We start from the raw sequence: 21,429 nt of genomic DNA, 5'->3' as shown, positions 1-21,429 counted from the left end.
ATGTTTGTGGTGCAGAACGCCTCGTGCACATCCAGCCCCATGCACTCTTGCTCTACAACCCCATGAGCCAGCCCAGGGAAGCCCTGTGCAGCTGAGCTCAATCAGTGGACACGATTGTGAGAGAAGGATGGATCATTTAAGCTACCGAGTCCATACTGTTGTCCATACTGTCCAACAGTATGGACAACAGATATACTAGACACATTCTTTTCATTTCTCAGGTCAAAGAAACCAAGGGCAAATGACTTACCCAAGGTTGCTTGGCAGAGGGGTCATTCCAACTTGGTTTTCTCCAGGGCTGGGGCTTTAAACCTCCTGCCACAGGGGCGCCTGGGTGGCTCAGTGGGTTAAAGCCTCTGCCTTCAGCTCAGGTCACGATCCCAGGGTCCTGGGATCGAGTCCCGCATCGGGCTCTCTGCTCAGCAGGGAGCCTGCTTCCTCCTCTCTCTGCCTGCCTCTCTGCCTACTTGTGATCTCTGTCTTTCAAATAAATAAATAAAATCTTTAAAAAAAAAAAAAAAAAAAAAAAAAAAAAATAAACCTCCTGCCACATCACTCTAAGGCTAATTCATATGTGTTCTGGTTTGTTTTTTTCCTCCCACATCGCTGGTTGTCAGTGTTGGGTTGAGAGCCGGTCCTGAGAACTTTCTTCCTTCTCGTAGATCTTCATAAACAATGAGTGGCATGATGCTGTAAGCAAGAAGACATTCCCCACCGTCAATCCATCCACCGGAGAAGTCATATGTCAGGTAGCTGAAGGAGACAAGGTAAGTGACCTACCTTGGGCCGGGAGCAGGCAAGGATGATTTCATTGTTTACTTTATATGTTTTTATGGGGTTGAAACTTTACCAGGAGTGTATTATTTTCATAACTCAAAAATCCCAATGGATATCTTTTGAGTAAATGAATCAACAGAAACTCTTCCTTCAGACAAAGGTGCTAGATTATACCCGGGTTCAATAATTCACACAGCAGCAGAATTGTAGACTTGGAACTAAATTTGGGAACATCTAATCCAGTCTCTCTTTTCTAGACCTGAAAGTTGAAGGTCAGAGAAGGGAGGTACACATTTAGATAGAGGCATCTTGTAGACTAGAATTGGGGTCTCCTGAGATCTAGTCTAGTGTTGGTAGTGTATTTTGTTGGAATTATATATACTTGGAATAAAAAATAGTAGTAATAATTTTACAACTTAAAAATTAGACTTTCAGTAAAAATCTATCTTCCTTCCTTACTTTCTTTCAAAAAAACATTGAGAGGTGCCTGGGTGGCTCAGTCAGTTGAGCATCTGACTCTCGGTTTTGGCTCAGGTCATGATCTCAGGGTTGTGAGGTTTTTTGCTTTTGTTTTTGTTTTTTAAGATTTTATTTATTGGGACGCCTGGGTGGCTCAGTTGGTTGGACGACTGCTTTAGGCTCAGGTCATGATCCCGGAGTCCCGGGATTGAGTCCCGCATGGGGTTCCCAGCTCCACGGGGAGTCCGCTTCTCCCTCTGACCTTCTCCTCGCTCATGCTCTCTCTCACTGCCTCTCTTTCAAATAAATAAATAAATTAATTAAAAAAAAAGATTTTATTTATTTATTTGACAGAGAGAGGCAGCGAGAGAGGGAACAAAAGCAGAGGTAGTGAGAGAGGGAGAAGCAGGCTTTCCGCCAAGCAGGAAGCCCGATGTGGGGCTAGATCCCAGGATCCTGGGATCATGACCTGAGCTGAAGGCAGACATGTAACGACTGAGCCACCCAGGTGCCCCTCAGAGTTTTGAGAGTGAGTGCCACAGCGGGGGTCTATGCTCAGTGGGGGGTTTTCTCTTTCTCACTCTGCTCCTCCCCGACTCATGCTCACTTGCTCTCAAAAATAAAGAAATCTTAAAAAAGAAGAGACATTAAAAAAAAAAAGGCATTGAAAATATTTTAAGAAGGCCTCTTGCCCTCTGCTTTAAGACGGTTTTCTATATTCACATATAAAGCCCTGCTTCCTCTGCTAAAAGCAAATGTGAATATAGTACTTTCTTGGTAGTCTACTTTTACGGTAGTCTGACGGTAAATATGTTTAATATTAATGGAAACCATGCTTCCAACCTCTTGATACACATCTCCCTATATGAAAAATGCTAGCTATGTTGATTTTACTGCTTCTCCAAGGAGAGAGAAGCTGGTTAAACCTGCATTTGGTGGAGACTACCAGTTATCGGAGAAGGGATGTCTTTCTCTGGGCTTGCTTTCTTAGGAAGGGGGGAAAATGGTCACATTCTGAACACAGAGCCCTGAATGTTTCCCTCCAGAACTCTTTGGGGGATTCTGAGGTGAAAATACAGAAACGTTAACAGTCAGGATCCTCACTCCCTCCGTGAGTCCTGGAAGGGAGAGTCTGAAACTCCACAGGAGAGCGCTTCCTGGTGGGGAAGGGCTGTTTGGGTCAGGTTTCCACAAAGCATTGACTGAAGTCCCATAGGTGTGTTTGGCAGCGGGGTGGGTGGTCATTGGAGACAGTGCTGAGAAGGCCTGAGTTTCCTCGGTGGGTGTTTTCCAGGAAGACGTGGACAGGGCAGTAAAGGCTGCCCGGGCCGCCTTCCAGCTGGGCTCACCCTGGCGCCGCATGAATGCATCCGACAGGGGCCGCCTCCTGAACCGGCTGGCCGATCTGATTGAGCGGGACCGGACCTACCTAGCAGTGAGTTCTCACCCCTCTCCCCTCTCATCCCACCTGGTGAATAGGCTCAGAGCATCCCACAGCCAGCCAGGAGGGGCTGTTTTGCTGACATGTCACTGGTCAGAATGGCATAGGCTGGGCGTTTGGGGGTATGCCTCTGTACCAACCAGAGGAACTTCTCATTGTCTCCTACGATGGCTAAAAAGGAGGAGACTGGGGATGGGGAGGGGAACCACAGTGGAGAGCCGTCACTGAGACCCCCAGGGATGGACACCTCCCTTGGAGCCCCTCTGTGGGGTGGCTGCTAGAGCCTAAAGAAACGAAGTGGTAATACCCTCTCCTCTGCCCAGTCCAATCTGCAAATAGCAGCCAGAGTGAATCTTCTAGAAGGCAAATTATACCATGGTGCTCCACTCTGAAGCCTTCCACGGTATCCCGTATATCCTTAGGATAAAGTCCTGTTCCCTCAACATGGTCTACGAGGCCCTGCCTCATCTGACTCTATCTCCCAACTCATGCTGGACTGTGGCCCTCACACACACACAGCTCAGCTCAGCAGCCTTCCCTCAGCGTCTTGACTACCTGGCTTCTTTGAGCCCCCAGGGCCTTTGTACATGCTGTTCCCTCTGCTTGGGGTGCTTTTCGCTTTGTCATCATTTGTACCTTCCCTTTTGCTTACCTGCTACATATCCTTCAGGTTTAGGCTAGAGGGTTTCTCAGACTGGGCTGGGCAGCCTGGTTTCTCCTTTCTAGCACTCTTTAACACTCACGATTGAGGCTTCAGGTCATGAGTCACTGGCGCTTTGCTCACTCAGCCCCTCTGTTTGTCTCTTATCCCAGCGCCTGGATTTGGCTTAGAGCAGAACCTGCCTGTGAAGTGACTGCATGAGAAGCGGTTGCACCATTCCTCTCCCCACCCCTCGCTCTCCTGCCTTTGGAGAGGGAGGGGCGATGGGCCAGAAATGCCACGGCATTCAGTGGCACAAAGTGGCCCATCAGCCCTTCTTGGTCTGTGCCGAGGTTCAGCACTGGTCGCCACTGACTGCTGTGATTCAGTTCTGTGCCTGCACGTCCGTGCTGACCGTTTTCTTTTCTCAGGCCTTGGAGACCCTGGATAACGGCAAGCCCTATGTCAACTCCTACCTGGTGGATCTGGACATGGTCCTCAAATGCATCCGGTATGGGCTCAGGCTTCCTGCTCTTTATTCTGGCCGTGCCCCAGGGGAGCAGGTTTTGCGGGGGCCAGAAATTAGATAAATTTAACAGGACCACAAGAGTTGGAGAAACATGTTCTGTGAGACTCCATCTTAGGAGAAAATCCCTCAGTACCAAAGTTATAACTTACTCGTAAGCATTTTCTCTTTCTTCTCAGGGCAGTTACGGTAATTTCTATGTTAGATGGAATTTGTCCATTTCATGTAGGTTATCTCATTTGTTGGCTGTAGTTGTTCATATATTCTCTTTATAAGACTTTTTATCTCTATAAGGTAGTGGTAATGTCCTGCTTTCATTTCGGTTTTCAGTTGTTTGTGTCTTCTTTTTTTTTCTTAGTTTAGTGAAGGGTTTGTCAATCTGGTGAGTTTACAGAGAACTCACTTTTGGTTTTGTTGATTTCCTCTGTTGTTTTCCTGTTCTCCATTTCATCTGTCTCTGCTGTAGTCTTCTTCTTTTTTTTTTTTTTTTTAGATTATTTATTTATTTAATTTATTTTACTTATTTATTTGACAGAGAGAGAGAGATCACAAGTAGGCTGAGAGGCAGGCAGGGGGTGGGGTGGGAAGCAGGCTCCCTGCTGAGCAGAGAGCCCGATTCGGGGCTCAATCCCAGGACCCTGAGATCATGACCTGGGCCGAAGGCAGAGGCTTAACCCACTGGGGCACCCAGGTGCCCCTGCTGCCGTAGTCTTCTTGCTAGCTTTGGAATTAGTTTGATCAGACATCTTAATGCCCAAGAAATATAGGATGAGGAAAAAGAGCTCTGCTGGTTTCTTTAGGGATGCAGGTAACAAAGCCTCGGCCTGACTCAGGCACTACGGAGGGTCGGGGGCCTTAAATCCAGAAGGCTGCTGAGCCCCACTATGGCTTATGTCAGCCCTCTTGCCCCATCTTCTCTCAGTGACCCCCTGGCCACTGTCAGGGCCAGGTGCATGCTGGAATGTGGTTGCCCACACCTGGGCTTGCTTCTGTATGTGTGATCCTACCGACTACACTGCAGTCCCTTCTCCGAGTGCCAAATGCCAGATTCAGAGGCCAGATGCCGCCCTGATTGGCTGGCCTCGAGTCTGACCAGCTGTGGTCCATGTGGACAGATCAATGTGCAAATAATGAGTACTTCCCTGTGACCCTGTGGACAGAGGTGGAGGAGAAGAAGCTGTGCTGGGAAAGTAGGGGTTGGACAACATAATGGGTTCTCAGCCAGGGTATTGGTCATGTCTCCCAGGTGATGGCTGGCAGTGTCTGGAGACATTTTTGGTTATCACAGCATGGGGGGGAGGGTGCATAGAGGCCAGGGAGGTTGCTGGAAAGCCTACAGTGCACAGCACGGCCAGCATAGCAAAGAATTTTCCAGCCCCACATGATCTTAGTGCCAAGATTAGAACACTCTATGAGGATGCCCCAGAGAGAGCAGCCTGGGGAAGCTCGGGCTAAGTTCTATGCCCTCCTGAATTTTAGGAATATGCCTTTGTGCTGATTAGGTAACCATTCTGGGGCTCACAAGACACACGTCGTACACACCGGGAGGAAGGGAGCAGTACTGCTTTACCTTGTAGAGATTGGCAACTCCCTGGCTGTTTTTTTCCCCAGGTTCACAGACCTGTGTTCGAAGCCTGGTCAGAGTGGGGCTCAGACTCCTGTGGCCATCCCGCTCATTTCAGAACGCTTCCTTTTACCCCACATTTCATCTTTCCCCTTCTCTTGTTTTTCCCACTTCCCTGAAAATATCACTTTTACGTGCCGGAAACCCACGCTGCTCTTTTCTCCCTCTCTCCAGTGTGCTGGGCTTTACTGTCCCCTCCGTCCGTGTGTCTAGATAGAAGGCTTTACGAGGGGTGAGGCCAGCTGAAGATTTGTTTCTGGTGGCCGTTCCCTCAGTCTTTCCTTGTCTGCATACAGGAAGTGCTAGCTGTTAGAGAGGTTTTCACTTCCCCAGATCCGACCCATGGTTCTCAAATGCTAATCTGTGGTGCTGGGCTGGTTCACCAGTCACAGTTTTTCATAAATCTGAATGTTTATGAAAAATACTGATTCCTGGGGATCAGCCTCAGAGCTCCAGGTTAAGTAGGTTGGAAGTGGGCACCTGAAACGTGGTGTTTTTTACAAGCATCCCAGGTGATTCTGAGGCTTAGATGTTAGTTGTCTGGAGTGGATTACTGTGACCCTAGCAGTTACCCAGGAAGTCTTTCTTGGATTAAGCCAAGAGCAAGGACAATGATCAGAAGGACTTAATTGGGCCTGTTCGAGTTTTCTCTTCCTGCCAGGGTGTCTGACGGGGGTCCCTGCCAGTCATCGATTAAGCTTGGATTTTTTTTTTTTTTTTTTTTTTTAAGTTATTACGCTGGCTGGGCTGATAAGTACCACGGGAAAACCATTCCCATCGATGGGGACTTCTTCAGCTATACCCGCCATGAACCTGTCGGGGTGTGTGGGCAGATCATTCCGGTGAGTGTTAGGCTCTTCCTAATAAACACAGGAAGGCTTATCAGGAGTGCCTTGAGATGCAGCGATCTCGGACAGGCTGATTGTACAGGTGGTGGGGTCTGTGGATGCTGTCGGAAGGCGGCCTGGGGGGGGGTGAGAACACAGGCTTTTACAAAGCCAACTGGTGCTGCTGTGCGTGGACTCTGACTTTGGGTAAATCACTGATCTCCCTAAGACTCGGTTTTCTTATCTGAAAAGTGGAAGGGAACACAGCACTGTCTCAGGGCAGGAGGGGTATAAAATGCAACAGCACAGCATGGAGCCTAGTACAGAAAAAGCTCTAATGAGCTTGAGTCGCTCTTGCTCCCATCCTCCTGCCTTGTCCATCTGTCTTCAACTCACAGCCGAGTTGTGGGGGTAGCGCAAGGGGCTCAGAGAAGTCGGTGCAGCCTCTCCTCCCTGGGCTGCCCCCTGCCCTGGCCAGCGCAGCTCTCAGCTTTGGTTCCAAGAGGAGTTATTGTTTATTGCAGTGGAACTTCCCGCTCCTGATGCAAGCCTGGAAACTGGGTCCAGCCCTGGCAACTGGAAACGTGGTCGTGATGAAGGTAGCTGAGCAGACTCCGCTCACCGCCCTCTATGTGGCCAACTTGATTAAGGAGGTGTGTGGTTTGTGTTAGTCTTGACCTCTGAATGCCCTTGTACAGGCTTGCTCTTTGGGGGTTCTTAGAGGGGCTTTGGGGGCCCCAAAGTGGGGCAGGTGTTCACAGCCCAGGGACTGAGCCTGCCCCCATCCCCTGTACCTCATATAGGCCAGCCGAAGTGGCCCTCCCTTACCTGTTTTCTACACTGAGTTTCACTGTCAGACCCTTTTGAAGAATGAACATTGTTCTAGGTGAATGCCATTGGGGAGCGGTGGCAGCCCCAAGGAACCCTGAAAAGTAGGTTTTCTGCTGTGTCATTTGGAATTCCTGAGCAGTGCCCCACAGACTGGTAACTGCTTGTCTGGGTACTGGGCAGGCTGCTTTAGCCTCTCCGGAAGGGGTGTGTGCTCTTCTGTCCAAGCCCTTTGGAGCAGGAGAATGACGCCCAGTGTCGCTGTCTGTTTGCCCACAGGCCGGCTTTCCCCCTGGTGTGGTCAATATTATTCCTGGATTTGGCCCCACAGCTGGGGCTGCCATTGCCTCCCATGAGGATGTGGACAAAGTGGCCTTCACGGGCTCCACCGAGGTAAGGCATCACCAGGACCTCAAGCTTGTGGCATATTTGACCCAAGTTTCCACTGTCCTCCAAGGATGATGCGTTGAAAATTTGCCTTTGGGTACTGCGTGGAGGATCCCCCAAGATGGCCTCTGAGGAGCCTGAGTGAGGGCCCCATGTGGCCAGTAGTGGCTGTTGGGGTGGAGCCCTCCGCGGGTTGCTTGACACTCTGGCTGAGTTGAGGGGCCAGCACGCCACGTGGAATAAAGAGGCCGAGGCCATGTACACCTCATGAAGGCCAGAGCTGACCTCCTGCCTGGGGTCAAAGCCCTTTGGCTGTGTCAGGCTCCTGGACCAGCACTGCCCTGACAATTACAGAGCGTGGACTTCGGGAAGACATGAGTTCAAATCCCAGCCTCGCCATTATGACATGGGGTGATTCACGGAATGCCTTCAGGGCTTCATTTGTTCTCTTTAAAATGAGGATGGCAATATGGAGGCAGTGGAGACAATACGTGTGGTATAGTGGGGAAGATCAGGGGCTCCAGAGTCTTACTGTTTCAGTGGCACTTACAGGCTCTGCCATCTTGGGCAGGTCACTCAGGCTCCCGAAGCCTCTGTCTCATCTGTAAAACGGGGATGGTAAGTGCATCCAGCTCACAGGATTGGAGTAAGGGCGATGAAGCTTATGACGCGATCAGCAAAGTTCTAGCTCAGAGTAAGTGCTCAGGGAGGGAATGAATGAGTAAGGAGTGTCGTGCAGCTCTGTGCCAGGCCTGGGAGAAACAGGGATAGGTAAGAGGTCTGGTGATCATCTCCTTCGAAGCAAGGACGGAATTCCTTCTGAAGAGTAGCCTTTCCTGTCCTTGAATTTCTGCGAGGCTTCATCACATGGCTCCAGAGAAGGCACACTGAATACCATAACGAATGGGCTCTCAGAACATTCCCCCAGAGATAGATACAGCCCAGCATTCCGTCCATGCGCAGTGACGGCGGCTCTGGGAGGGCAGGGACAGAGCCCAAGAGAGCATGGTCCAAGCTCTTCCCTTGCTTTGCTACTGCCCAGATGAATGCCTTGAGGTGCTGCTGAGAATCTCACCGAGGGGATGGTTTCCTGACAGACAGATTTGTTCATTCAGATAGGTTCAGGGCGGCTTTATGCCAGGCTCTGTGAACAAGGAGGTGAGGAGCACCTCATCATTGCCTCTACAGAGCGTGCCATGGGCTGGGGGACCACACTCACTACACTGTGGGAAGGGGGCAGGATAGCGGTTTGACCTGGTGATGGACTCACACTGCCCGGGTGTGAATTCCGATTCCACATTCACCAGCTGTGTGACTTTGGGCAAATGACTTCACCACTCTGAGCCACAGCTCCCACATTTCTGAAGCAAGGCAAAGAGTCGTGCCTACCTTTGAGGTCATTGCAGGGATTGAACTAAATGAACACGAAGCGCTTGGCACGGTGTCTGGTATGCAGGCACGCTCGGTATAGAGAAGTCATATTGCTCCCACGGTTTCTGGCCACTCTTGTCCTGGGAGCTCAGAGGGGTGGAGCAGCAGTGGTACATGAATAGCTAGACTGGGTGAAATTCTCCGGGTCTCTTGTAGTCCAGCCGCTCCCTCATTTTGCGTCTAGAAGAGCATTTGGTTCTTCTTTCCTCCTGAGAGCTTTTCTGTATTTCTGCTTCCCTGCAGGTTGGCCACCTAGTCCAGGTTGCTGCAGGGAGCAGTAACCTCAAGAGAGTGACCCTGGAGCTGGGGGGAAAGAGCCCCAACATCATCATGTCAGATGCAGACAGTAAGGTTTTTTCAGGGAGGAGGTGTGGGACAAAGGCAGCCACGAGCTGTCCATACTGTGACTCCTCCCACTTTACTGAGCTTCGGCAACCACTGGACTCAGTGTCTGCCCCTTAGGCCTGAGGAGGGAGGTCAGAGTCCGCAGCATGGCCCTCCAGCCTGCATGACCCAGTCCCTCCCCAGCTTCTCTCCTCTTTGCTGCCCACTGCTGCTGGGCTGCGGTGCTCAGTCGCCCAGCCATACCGCGTGCTTTCTCTTGGAGCAGAGTGCGCCGCCTCCTTCTTCGCCCATTTCCCGGTCCTGCCGGGGCGCCCCCTGATTTGCTCTTCCCTGCCTGCTGTGGGCCGGCTGGGTGGGTCCTGCCACCACCCTCATGCCTGTTACCACAGAGGGCTGTGACCTCCTCTCTCTTGTGTCTGTTCACTGGGTGTCCATACCCCAGGAAAGGAGAAATCAGGTCTGTCCTGGTCAGTGCTGTTGGTGGCATGAACGGGCTAAGAGGGTAAGCAGACCCTGGGGCCAGGCTCATCCTCAGTTTCTTCTCATGGTTGCTTTTTTGCCTCCCCAGTGAACTGGGCCGTAGAGCAGGCCCACTTCGCCCTGTTCTTCAACCAGGGCCAGTGCTGCTGTGCAGGCTCCCGGACCTTTGTGCAAGAAGATGTGTACGCCGAGTTTGTGGAGCGGAGCGTTGCCCGGGCCAAGTCTCGTGTAGTTGGGAACCCCTTTGACAGCCAGACTGAGCAAGGGCCGCAGGTAAGCCCAGCTGCTGCAGATGGGTCTGGGTGTCCAAAGCCAGCATGGAAGAGCAGAAGGGGTCTCAGACTCAAAGGCAGGGAGGCTTGGCTTCAAGTCTCAGCTACGCCACGTGCCAGCTGTGTGTCCCTGGGAAGCCACATGCCCTCTCTGAGCCACCGTTCTCTCATCTGTAATAATCACCTTTCTGGAATTCACAGGCTGGCTTTAAAGTGGAAATCAATAATAGAAACCAACTTATAAATTTCATACACATAATAAATATCAGGAGTATCTGTGTAAAAAGGAATGCATGCTTCCTGGACTTTGGCCATCCATAAAAATGCATCTTCCATGGAGCGCCTGCTTGGCTCAGTTGTTAAGCGTCTGCCTTCGGCTCAGGTTACGATCCTAGTATCCTGGGATCGAGCCCCACATCAGGCTCCCCACTTGGCGGGAAGCCTGCTTCTCCCTCTCCCACTCCCCCTGCTTGTGTTCCCTCTCTTGCTGTATCTCTCCCTGTCAAATAAATAAATAATATCTTTAGAAAAAAAAAATGCATCTTCCTGAAGGACACACGTGTATCTGTTAACTGTGGTTATCTTTGGGGAGTGGGCCAGAGAGCCATGGCCTGGGTAGCAGAGGGACTTGACATTATACTATTCTGAAATGTTTGAATTAAAAAAAAAATTATATATATGTATATATATATTTATATTTTTGGGACTTGACATTATACTATTCTGAAATGTTTGAATTAAAAAAAATTATATATATGTATATATATATATTTATATTTTTACATATATCAAATATATATATATATATTTTTACCATGAGGACATACTCATTTTAATCAAAACTACAGTCAATAGTAATTACAACAAGAAATACAGTGTCTCTGTCCATTTCCTCACGTCCTGAGCCTTACTCCAGCATTGCTCTTAGACCCCGCCTGTCCTGGGCTCTCTGTGCTGGCCTTCCCCCGTTACCTCCTCAAGAAGCAAGGAATCCAAGGGTCAGGGGCACTCCCAGCTCCCACTGGTCCCTACACCCACTTCTGGGGCTCACGGGTGCCTCTGTACAGGCTCCATCCTCCTGAGGGTGTCTGCTGCTAGTGTCCATCCTCTCCCCAGGCTCCAGGGCTGGTCAAGACCAGTCTTTTTTTTTTTTTTTTTTTTTTTTTTGTCAGCGCCGGGGAGAGAGGCAGGCAGAGGCAGACGCAGGCTCCCCACTGAGCAAGGAGCCTGATGTAGGACATGATCCTAGGACCCCAGGATCATGATCCAAGCTGAAGGCAGACACTCAACTGAGGGAGCCACCCAGGCATCTCTAATTAATAGACTTACTTTTTAGAGCAGTTTAGGTTTATAAAAAAATGAGCAGAAAGTATGAAGTTCCCTTCACTCCCCACCCCTCCCCTTCAGTTTCCCCGACTGCTGACATCTTGCATTAGTATGGTACATTTGTTACAACTGATGAGCCAATGTGTTGCATTATTATAAACTGAAGTCCATAGTTTACTTCAGGGCTCACTCTTGGTGTTGCTTTCTCTGGGTGTGGACAAACATATGAAGACACGAACCCACCACTGCAGTAGCATACAGAATCGCCTGTGCTCTACCCATTCAAACCTCCCCTACCCCAATGCTAGGCAACCACTGATCTGTTTACTGTCTGCATAGTTTTGCCTTTTCCAGAATATCCTATAGCTGGAATCATACACTATGTAGCCTTCACAGATTGGCTTCTTTCAGTTAACAATGTGCATGTACATTTCCTTCATATTTTTTGGTGACTTGATAGCTGATTCCTTTTTATGGCTGAGGAGTCTGCCATTGCATGGACATACCACATTTTCCTTACCTACTTAACCTGCTGATGGATAGTTGGGTTCTTTCCACGTTCTGGCCATTGTGAATAGTGCTACTATGAATCCTAACACCTTTTTTCCCCTCTCCTGTTTTTCTTTGTAGTTTATGGCTATTTAATTAGTAAGGTAATACAAAGTTGTATAAAATTTTTGATAAAAAGTGTTTAAAGGAAAAAATAAAACCTCCTTGGCTCCCTTCTATGTCTGTTCCCCATAGATAACCACACATGCGCGCAGGTGCACAAACACACAGAATTCTGTTTCTGTATATTTGTTTGAACAAAAAACAGGATTATATAACATTCTACAAGCTTCCCTCATCTTTACAGAATACCTTAGGGTATCTTTCTGTGTCAGTACACAGATCAGTGTTGTTTTTTTTTTAACTGGGCTCCATGCCCAGTGGGAGGCTTGAACTCATGACCCTGAGATCAAGGGTCCCCCATGCTCTACCAATTGAGCCAGCCAGCTGCCTCACACAGATCTATTATTACCAAGGACACAATATTTATTACATACACATACAGTAATTATTTTAGCCAGTCCCTCTACTGACATATACTTAGAACTGTTTCTGTTTCTTACTTTTATAAAGTGCTCCTTCCTCAGTGAATATCCTTGTTTAGGTCCCTTTGTGACAATGTAGAATAAATTCCTAAGTTAAATAGCTGGGTCAAAGGGAATGAGTATTTCTTTTTTTTTCTTTTTTAAAAAATTTTATTTATTTATTTGACAGACAGAGATCACAGGTAGGCAGAGAGGCAGGCAGAGAGAGAGGAGGAAGCAGGCTCCCTGCTGAGCAGAGAGCCCAGTGTGGGGCTTGATCCCAGGACCCTGAGATCATGACCTGAGCTGAAGGCAGAGGCTTAACCCACTGAGCCATCCAGGCGCCCTGAGTATTTAATTTTTTGACCAGTATTAATAAAGTACCTGCCAAAAGGGCTGTACCACTTTATAGGCCTTTTTTTAAGCTGAGATGCAACTGACATACGACATTGTGTTAGTCCTTCTGAGAGCGTTGTTGTAATGACCGCGGCAGGTGTATATGGTATGGTTTGCTGTGGCTGATCTCATTTATTACATCCTGCTTCTTTCCCAAAGAAAATAAAAAGACAGTGGGGAGGGAAAGGATAAGTAGTAAAGGAATTCGGTAAGCAAATGTGTGCCACCAAGTTTTCATTTGTTCCTTGAACGATCGAAGCTGGGAAGGCAAGGCCAACAGCGACCACAACTGTAGTCACCCTTGAGGAGAGGACAAATAGTCAAGTGTAGACATTTTGATTAGCCACAGAAGAAGAGAAAGGGACACTAGGTCTTAGGGCAGGAGAGCTAAATGTCAATGATCTGAAGGGTAGTTGACGAAGGAGGAGCTGGAAGGACAGAGACTAATTCTCCGAAGGAAAATAGGGTGATTGACCTGCACACACCAAAGGGGGCCTTAGCGGAACTGCAGAGGACTGATCCTTAAACCAATGACGTCTTTGCCGACCTCTGTCACTGTAGTGACCTTGCAGATTTGACCCTTGAACTCCGGGAAATAGCAGGCCCCGCTGAGCGGACACTTCTCCACTGGCTTTCCACGGTAGATGGGCCGATAGGATGCAGCACAGATGTCAAAAGGGTTGTGCATGTCGTAATTGAGCTGGTAGGCATCTGTGGGGTTCTTCTCACAGGCAGACAGAATTTTGCGGGTCTGCTGAGCCACCTCCGGCTTGGGCCCAAGTTCTAAGAGGCGCCGAGCAAAGGCGGCGGCTGTCTTAAAGTTCTTGAGCTTGAAGAAGAGGTTGAGGGCCGTCCGCAGCACCAGGATCATGTGCACCGGCTGCAGGTTCGAGTGGGTGAAGTAGGCGGCCATCTCGCAGATGCGCTTCTGCTGCTCCAGAGTCTCTTTGGGCAGCTTCTTCCTCTCTATCTCCATGGACAGACCCACGATGTACTCACGGCAGATGGTGATGAGCTGCTGGGCCTCCGCAATCTCCTGTTTGTTGTCCACCACGAGAAGAGGCACGCTGAGCAAAATGGAGCGGAACTTCTCCACAGCCTCCTCAAACTTGCCCACTGTGGTGAGCTGGTAGCAGAGCTGCAGCCGCTGGATGAGGTCATTCAGCTTCAGGCCCACGGCCGGCACACCGTTCCTCAGCCCTGCATCCTTCCAGTTGCGATTAGGATAGCCATACATGGAGGGCAGGCAGGGCAGGGCCTGGTAGGTGGTACGGCCGCGGGCAAAGGTCTGTAGGAACAGCTGCTTGTAAGGGCCAAACTGGGTGACCCCCACTTGGTCGTGAAGAAGCCGCATGGCTGTTTCAAAAGAGCCCGCCAGGATGTGATCGGCTGGAAGCTGAGAGTTATTGCACCAGATCTGAGTCGGGCTGGTTCCCTTGGTGGGGGGCACAAAGAACCCGTCCTCGGCGCCCCCAGCGGCTCCAGGGGCTATATCCAGCTCAGGAGGGAGCTCCAGGTCCTCTTCGACATCCCAGCCGCCTCCTTCTTCCTGTCCCTTGCCAAGACCATCGTCCCCCAGACCTTCTGCAGCCTCCACAAACCCGTCTTCGTCCAGCTGCAGCTCCGCATCCTCTCCCCAGCCCTCGGTGCCAACAGTGTCGATGTCAATGTCGGCGGCCAACGCGCCCCCCTTGCCCTTGCTGGCAATGGAGCCTTCAAAGAAGCCTTTGGACACAGTCAGCAAGGGCCAGTTGGTGTCCAACGGCATGATGGGCGCCGGGGGCTGCAGCAGCTTGGCATTAGGGTCAACATCCGGGATGGTCTCCTTCTCTGGGTCAAATGTCTCCTTCAGGCTCTCAGCCTCTTCATCTAAGCCATGAGTAGCAGCTGTGAGGTAGGCCAGTGACTTCTGCCCGCAGTTCTTCAGGATCCGGACCCGCTCAGACACGTCGCCCAGGTAGAGGGCATTCTGATAATGGCCACTCATGTCCTTTCGGATCTCAGCAATCTTCATCATCTTGCGAAGCTTCTCTAGGTTGCCAGTGATAAGGTACAAGAAAGTAAGTCTGTCGAAGTTTTTGGTGCGCTGATAACACATTTCCACAATCTGGTGGTTCCCTTGTAGCAAAGCCACTTCTCCTAGCTTCTCCCAGCAGTTCTTGTCATCCAGCGCTTTGGCTGCTTCCAGAGCAATCTCAATGTTTCCACACTCAAGTGCCAGACTAAAGCGAGTCTTCTCGTCCTTGACGAAATGCAGAGCCACTTCCGGGTAGCCCTTCTTCTGGAGGTAAGCGATGATGGACTGGCCGACTAGCTTGGCATTCCTTACCATGTGCAGCACCTCGTCGTATTTTCTGTTGATCAAAGCCAGTTTGAACTTGAACTCCGTGGGATCAATGGTGAGCACCCGCGGACGACACTCCCGGTCCAGGCAATACACGTTGTTGCCCTTCACCCGCGTGACGTAGATGGGTAAATCCAGAGTCCGGATGATCCCATAGTCCCCAGTGGTGACGGCATATTTGATGTGGTTGCTTGTGGTATAGATAAAGACCCCACTCTCATCCCAGGCCCCACTCTTGACGCGAATGTTCTCATGAATGTTACACAGAGCCTCCAGTTTGCGGTTACAGATGACAATGGCATGTTTGGCCAGTAGCGCTACGTGGGACATGTCTGCTGACCAGATAACATATTTCACCTTAGAAATCTTCACCGAGGCCAGAGTCCGCTTCTGCTGAACGTCAAAGAGCGTGATGGATTCGGCATCTCGAAGCAGGAGGTTGCCTGTGCCGGCATAGAAGATCTCATCGCAGTTGGGCACCTGTACCTTTTTGGTGATCTCATTCTTCAGATTCTTGATCAGAAGCGAATGCATCCGATCTAGGACAGCAAACCGATTTCTAGCAACCCAAACGGCTGTCAGGCCTGAGGATCGTTTCCCTTCTGGAGCGTCGGGATTCTGGGAGTCCGCATCCTTGGGGATGGTGTACAGGTCGTAGGTACTGTTCTCTAAATTGCTGGCCCTCGTACACAGTAGGACTGCATTTTCTGCTGGATTGTATGACATGTTGAACACCGGAAACTTGGAACCACTCCGCAACTGCATCACGGCTACGTCTTTGGAGCTGTTGAAATCCAACTGACGCAAGAATCGGTCCTTGACATAATGTAGCATATTGCCATGAACGGCATAGGCTGGCCGTTCCCGCTCCAGTTTAAACACAATCATGCCACCGTCATGGCCTGCTGCAAAGAGGTTCAGATTGGGGTGGGCAGCTAGGACCCAGAAACGATCATGGTCTCTACGGAAGGTCTGAACCCCAGTCCGCTTGGACATATCCCAGACTCGGATACTCTTGTCCTCCGAATTGCTGAGGATCAGCTCTTGGCGAGGATGGAAGACGGCACAAGAAACGTTGCCATCAATGTATTTTCTTCTTTTTCTTTGTATTGTTTTTGATCTGGAATGTTTCACGAATCTGCTGTCCTTGGGCAGGGGCCGTGCTAATCTCCGTATGCTTGCACTTTTAGTGCTGCGGAAGCAAGCACATTTATTTTTTCACTATTTTATTTATCTTTTATTTTTATTTTTTTCACCGTTTTAAATTCTTAATTATTCATAGTTGGAAAATAAAAACAGTGGGTTTGATATGCATTTCTTTGAGGGCTAAGGAGATTGGTTGACCGTTTTCTTAACATTTATTGGCCCCTCGGAGTTCCTCTTCTGAGCCTTGCTTATTCCTAAGCCTCTGTGGCCGCTCAGTTGTGTCATTCATTGCCTGTGTAGTTCTAAGCCTAAAGCTAGGAGAGGTCTGGCTCCAGCCATCCCTGAAACTTTGGACTCTTTTTGCCACAGGTGGACGAAACTCAGTTTAAGAAGATCCTTGGTTATATCAAATCTGGGAAGGAGGAGGGGGCGAAGCTGCTGTGTGGTGGAGGGGCGGCTGCTGACCGTGGCTACTTCATTCAGCCCACCGTGTTCGGAGACGTGCAAGACAGCATGACCATCGCCAGGGAGGAGGTTAGCGTGGGGCCAGCACTCCGGGGAATGTTCTTAGGAGAAGTAGACAGTTACGTCTGGTGTCTTTGTACCACGACCCATCCTCTGGCTTTGGGCCAAATCCTGGCTCTCTAAGACAGATTATTTACAATTCTATCTGATCTTGTCCCCCTCTTCCACCCTTTATGGCTACCCACTGTTGGGGGAAACTTCTAAATTCCCTTGTACAATTTCCAGGCCCTTTGTGTTGTGGTCCCTGCAAGCCATGGGTCAAGGAGTGGTTTTGCTCAGCCCTTTATGCTCTTTATATAAGCAGGACATTGGACTTGACCAAAGGGCTGTGATTTTTCCACGTGGCAAGGTTCCCGATGTTCTTCCCCTCAGCACTCATTATGAACATAGGAGAGCAGCTCTGGCTCACTCATTCATTCATTTTACAAATACTCAGTGCCTGCTATGTGCCAGGCTCTCAACAGACACTGGAGACCCAGAGGTATCCAAGACGTGTTCCCTGCCCTTCTAGGGTCCACACGCGCTCCCCTTCATGTATACAGGGACAGCATTTCCTCTTCATGTATACTTCAAAATAAAATAACACGAAAATGCAAAATCAGGGGATGGTAGTCCAAGAGAGTTCTGCCTCTTTCCCCATCATGACGATTTGAGGCTTTTTCTGAAATCTCAAATACCACTTCTCCAGAAGGATGGGGGGTGCTTCTGCTTGGCCAGTGCCTGAAGCACATGACGCCCCATCCCACAGTCCTGCTCCAACCATGATGAGCTCCTGGCACTCTTCTTCCACCTCTTGCCTCGACACTCCCCAGGCAGTCCTGTAATCAGCCATTTCTTCAAGAAGTCCTATCTCCTTTTAGTGACAAGTGGGATTTCCTGAGGATGGGTGCTGGGTGTGTTTATGCTTGGAACTCTGTTTCCCTCCTCCCTGCTCCCCACCTGGACTCTGGTTTGGCCAGTGTCACCGGTTGGTTGTCACTTTGTCAAAGCCTCACCCTTGCTCTCCACTTGGCCCATCCAGGAGCTCTCAGCACTCATTACACTGCTTGTAACGGTTCCTTTTAAGGCCCTGACTACATTAGAACCACCCACACTGCATTCCCACACCCCCACAGCAGCCCACACATCTGGCCCCTGTGACTTCGCTTTTGAATCTCATTCTCCACTAAAAAGAACAGGATTCCTTGAAGAAATAGCTCATGCCAGGAATAGGGCAGAGAAAATACAAAATAAACCTGGATGTCTTGAGAGCAGAGACCCTTTTTCTTACACAGTTACTTCAGCTTTTAGTGTGTGCCTTGCTGAAAAACTGGTGTAAATTCTCTGAAACTAAATCTATGTGTAACAACATGCCAGAAGTCCTTACCTTGCAGGGTTGTTCAGAAATAAGACCAGCTATGTAAATACCTAGCATATAGAATGTAATCGATCTCCATTAGCTTCCTTCCCTTTGTGTTTCATTGAGCTCAGGAGCTGCTGTCTTCCTGTGGAACTCTTAGGCTATGTCTGGAATGATCTGCTCAGCACTGTGAAAGCTAGATGGCAGGTGGTTTCCGTGGCTGCTACACCCTCCCAACTGTGTACTCTCTTACTGCAGATCTTTGGGCCAGTGATGCAGATCCTGAAGTTCAAGACCATAGAGGAAGTCATTGGGAGAGCCAACAATTCCAAGTATGGATTGGCTGCAGCTGTCTTCACCAAGGACTTGGACAAGGCCAATTATCTGTCCCAAGCCCTCCAGGCAGGCACTGTGTGGTAAGAGCCTTCTGGCAACCCCTGACAATCTAGGCAGGGATCCCCAAGCCAGGGTCTTCTGGAATCTGGTGTTCACACCCCAAAATTTGGGCTGTGGTCTCAGTTCCTCCTGGGCCAGGGCGTGGTATAGCAGACAGAGATTTCCCATCCCCTCTCCTGTAGGAGATTAAACTTCCCTCCAGTACATATGGCCATGCAGCTTTGTTCTCGGGCAAAAATATGGATGACTGGGATGGGGGCTCCTTATCAAGTGAACAAGGGCAGGAGACCAGAGCTAAGGGTCTACAGCTATGTGTAATACTGGTCTTAGGAGCTTAGCACCTACTTCACACACCCAGGATGGCTGTAATTTTAAAACAAGGGGCACCTGGGTGGCTCAGTGGGTTAAGCCTCTGCCTTCAGCTCAGGTCATGATATCAGGGTCCTGAGATGGAGCCCCATATCGGGCTCTCTGCTCAGCAGGGAGCCTGCTTCCCTTCCTCTCTTTCTGCCTGGCTCTCTGCCTACTTGTGATCTCTCTCTCTCTGTCAAATAAATAGATAAATAAATTTTTAAAAAATAAAAACAAAACGAAACAAAATACCAGGTATTGATGAGGGATGTGGAGAAATTTGAACCCTTACATGTTGCTGGTGGGAATGTAAAATGTTGGAGCCATCAGGGGTAACAGTCTGGCAGCTCCTCAGCAAGTTAAATGTAGAATTACCATAGGACCCAGCAATTCTACTGCTAGGTATATATACCCAAGAGAAATAAAAACGTACATCTATCTACACAAAAAAGTATACCTGAATGTTCATACCAGGTTATTGATAATATCCAAAAGGTGGAGATGACCTAAATGTCCATCAGTTGATGAAAGGATAAACAAAATGTGGTCTGTCACTGGAATATCATTCAGCCATAAAAAGGAATAAAGTGCTGATACATTCTACAAACACAGATGAACCTTGAAAGCATGATACTAAGTGAAAGAAGCCAGACACAAAAGGCTACGTGCTGTGTGATTCCATTTATATGAAATTTCCAGAATAGATAAATCCATAAAGACAGAAAGTAGATCAGAGGCTTCCAGGGGCTAGGAGAGGAGGGGAGTGGGGAATAACTGCTTATTGGGTAGAGTTCTTTGTGGGGTGATAGAAATGTTCTGGAATTAGATGGAAGTGATGATTGCACCACACTGAGTCTGCTATATCCATTCAACTGTGCACCTGAAAGTGGTGAATTTCAAATTCAATTAAAGTTTAATAATTTTTAAGGGCGCCTAGGTGGCTCAGTGGGTTGAGTGTCTGCCTTCAGCTCAGGTCATGATCTCAGGGACCTATGATCAAATCCCACATCAGGCTCTCTGCTCAACAGGGAGTCTCCTTCACCCTCTCACTCTCCCTTTGTGCTCTAGTGCTCTTAAGTAAAAATTTTTTTTTAATTTAGTAATTTTTTAAAATGGCAAAAAAAAAAAAAAAAGTACCCGGTTAGCACAAACGATTCATGCAAACAGGAAGCTCTGATGTGGTGCACCATGTTACTAACATTCATCTGTGACCACATCTTGAGGGGTGATGACTTAACAGCTTTTTTTCATGTGGTTTGCTTTTGGCTCCTACGTGGCTGGTTATAACTATAGATCGACCCATCTATTTTTCCTCAGTAATATTTTAGAGCCATTCAGGAGGTCGGAGGGGTATGACACCCTATCTCCTATAAGTTACTTTTGAAATCTTTTTTCAAATTACAGGGTCAACTGCTATGATGTGTTTGGGGCCCAGTCCCCGTTCGGTGGCTACAAGATGTCTGGGAGCGGCCGGGAGCTGGGCGAGTACGGGCTGCAGGCGTACACCGAAGTGAAAACGGTGAGTATGGGCGCCTTCTCAGCTCTCTCTGGTGCTCGACTCCCATCAGCACTTATTACTTATCTCTTGTTTTAAGCCACAGAAAAGGGTGAGGACCCAGTCTCTGCTCTGTCTCATGAGAAATACTTGGCACCTGGCCATCACTACACCTACACACTCCTTTGCTAGGCTGTTACGCACCAAGTTCTATAAGACTTGAGAGGAAGGACAGATCCCAGTGGGCCAAAGCAGTAAGGGAAAAGCTTCTAATAAGAATCAAGCTGTGAGGGGCACCTGGGTGGCTCAGTGGGTTAAAGCCTCTGCCTTCAGCTCGGTCATGATCCAGGGTCCTGGGATCAAGCCCCACATCGGGCTCTCAGCTCAGCAGGGAGCCTGTTTCCTCCTCTCTCTGCCTGCCTCTCTGTCTACTTGTGATGTCTGTCTGTCAAATAAATAAATAAATCTTTAAAAAAAAAATCAAGCTGTGAGGTGTTAGAGACCAAGGGCCATAAATATACCAATATCCTTTGATTTCATAATGTCAGTGATAGGAATATAGCCTGAAGGATGAATCAGAAGTACAAAGAAAGTGATATTCCATAACTGTTCATCACAGCATGGTCTCTCAAATATGGAAAAGTCAAATGTAACATAAATGCCCAATAAATTATGGAACACCCAAATCATGGTTTACTAGGTAGCCATTAAAAATCTTTTCTGTAGGGGGTAACTGGGGTGGCACTGTTGGCTGGGCATCTGACTCTTGGTTTCGGCTTAGGTCATGATCTCAGGGCCGTGAGATCTAGCCCCACGTTGGGCTGCGTGCTCAGTGCAGAGTCGGCTTGAGGGTTCTCTCTCTCTCCCTCTACCCCGCCCCGTCCCCCATGTGGGCCGGCTCGGCTCTCTCCTCCTCCCAAATAAATAAATAAATAAATAAATCCTTTAAAAATACTTTTGTAGGATATTTGACATGGAAAATCATCCTTTAAAGTGAAAAG

The 21,429-nt window shown here is 49.0% G+C and overlaps 2 protein-coding genes across 2 annotated transcripts in view; one reads left to right on the top strand and one right to left on the bottom strand.

The window, feature by feature from the left end:
• Window positions 1-21,429, top strand: part of ALDH2 (aldehyde dehydrogenase 2 family member) — a 34,002-nt gene that overhangs the window by 10,173 nt on the left and 2,400 nt on the right. The window contains exons 2-12 of the mRNA XM_032876256.1: window positions 663-767; window positions 2,531-2,671; window positions 3,749-3,828; window positions 6,198-6,309; window positions 6,819-6,947; window positions 7,402-7,515; window positions 9,184-9,286; window positions 9,854-10,038; window positions 16,692-16,856; window positions 18,445-18,602; window positions 20,338-20,452. Of these exons, the coding sequence (XP_032732147.1) occupies window positions 663-767; window positions 2,531-2,671; window positions 3,749-3,828; window positions 6,198-6,309; window positions 6,819-6,947; window positions 7,402-7,515; window positions 9,184-9,286; window positions 9,854-10,038; window positions 16,692-16,856; window positions 18,445-18,602; window positions 20,338-20,452 (1,407 nt within the window). The remainder of the gene's footprint in view (window positions 1-662; window positions 768-2,530; window positions 2,672-3,748; window positions 3,829-6,197; window positions 6,310-6,818; window positions 6,948-7,401; window positions 7,516-9,183; window positions 9,287-9,853; window positions 10,039-16,691; window positions 16,857-18,444; window positions 18,603-20,337; window positions 20,453-21,429) is intronic.
• LOC116878520 (coatomer subunit alpha-like) lies at window positions 13,070-16,661 on the bottom strand. Its single transcript, XM_032876110.1, has 2 exons — window positions 16,615-16,661; window positions 13,070-16,368 (listed from the first exon to the last, which is right to left on the bottom strand). The coding sequence occupies exons 1-2, from the start codon at window positions 16,659-16,661 to the stop codon at window positions 13,329-13,331; spliced, it is 3,087 nt and encodes a 1,028-aa protein (XP_032732001.1). The 3' UTR covers window positions 13,070-13,328.

Source organism: Lontra canadensis, unplaced genomic scaffold, assembly GCF_010015895.1.
Source record: "Lontra canadensis isolate GAN:19392208 unplaced genomic scaffold, GSC_riverotter_1.0 scaffold58, whole genome shotgun sequence".
Lineage (NCBI taxonomy): Eukaryota > Metazoa > Chordata > Mammalia > Carnivora > Mustelidae > Lontra > Lontra canadensis.
Note: the sequence above shows the minus strand (reverse complement) of the source record. Positions and strands in the feature narration are given on the sequence as shown.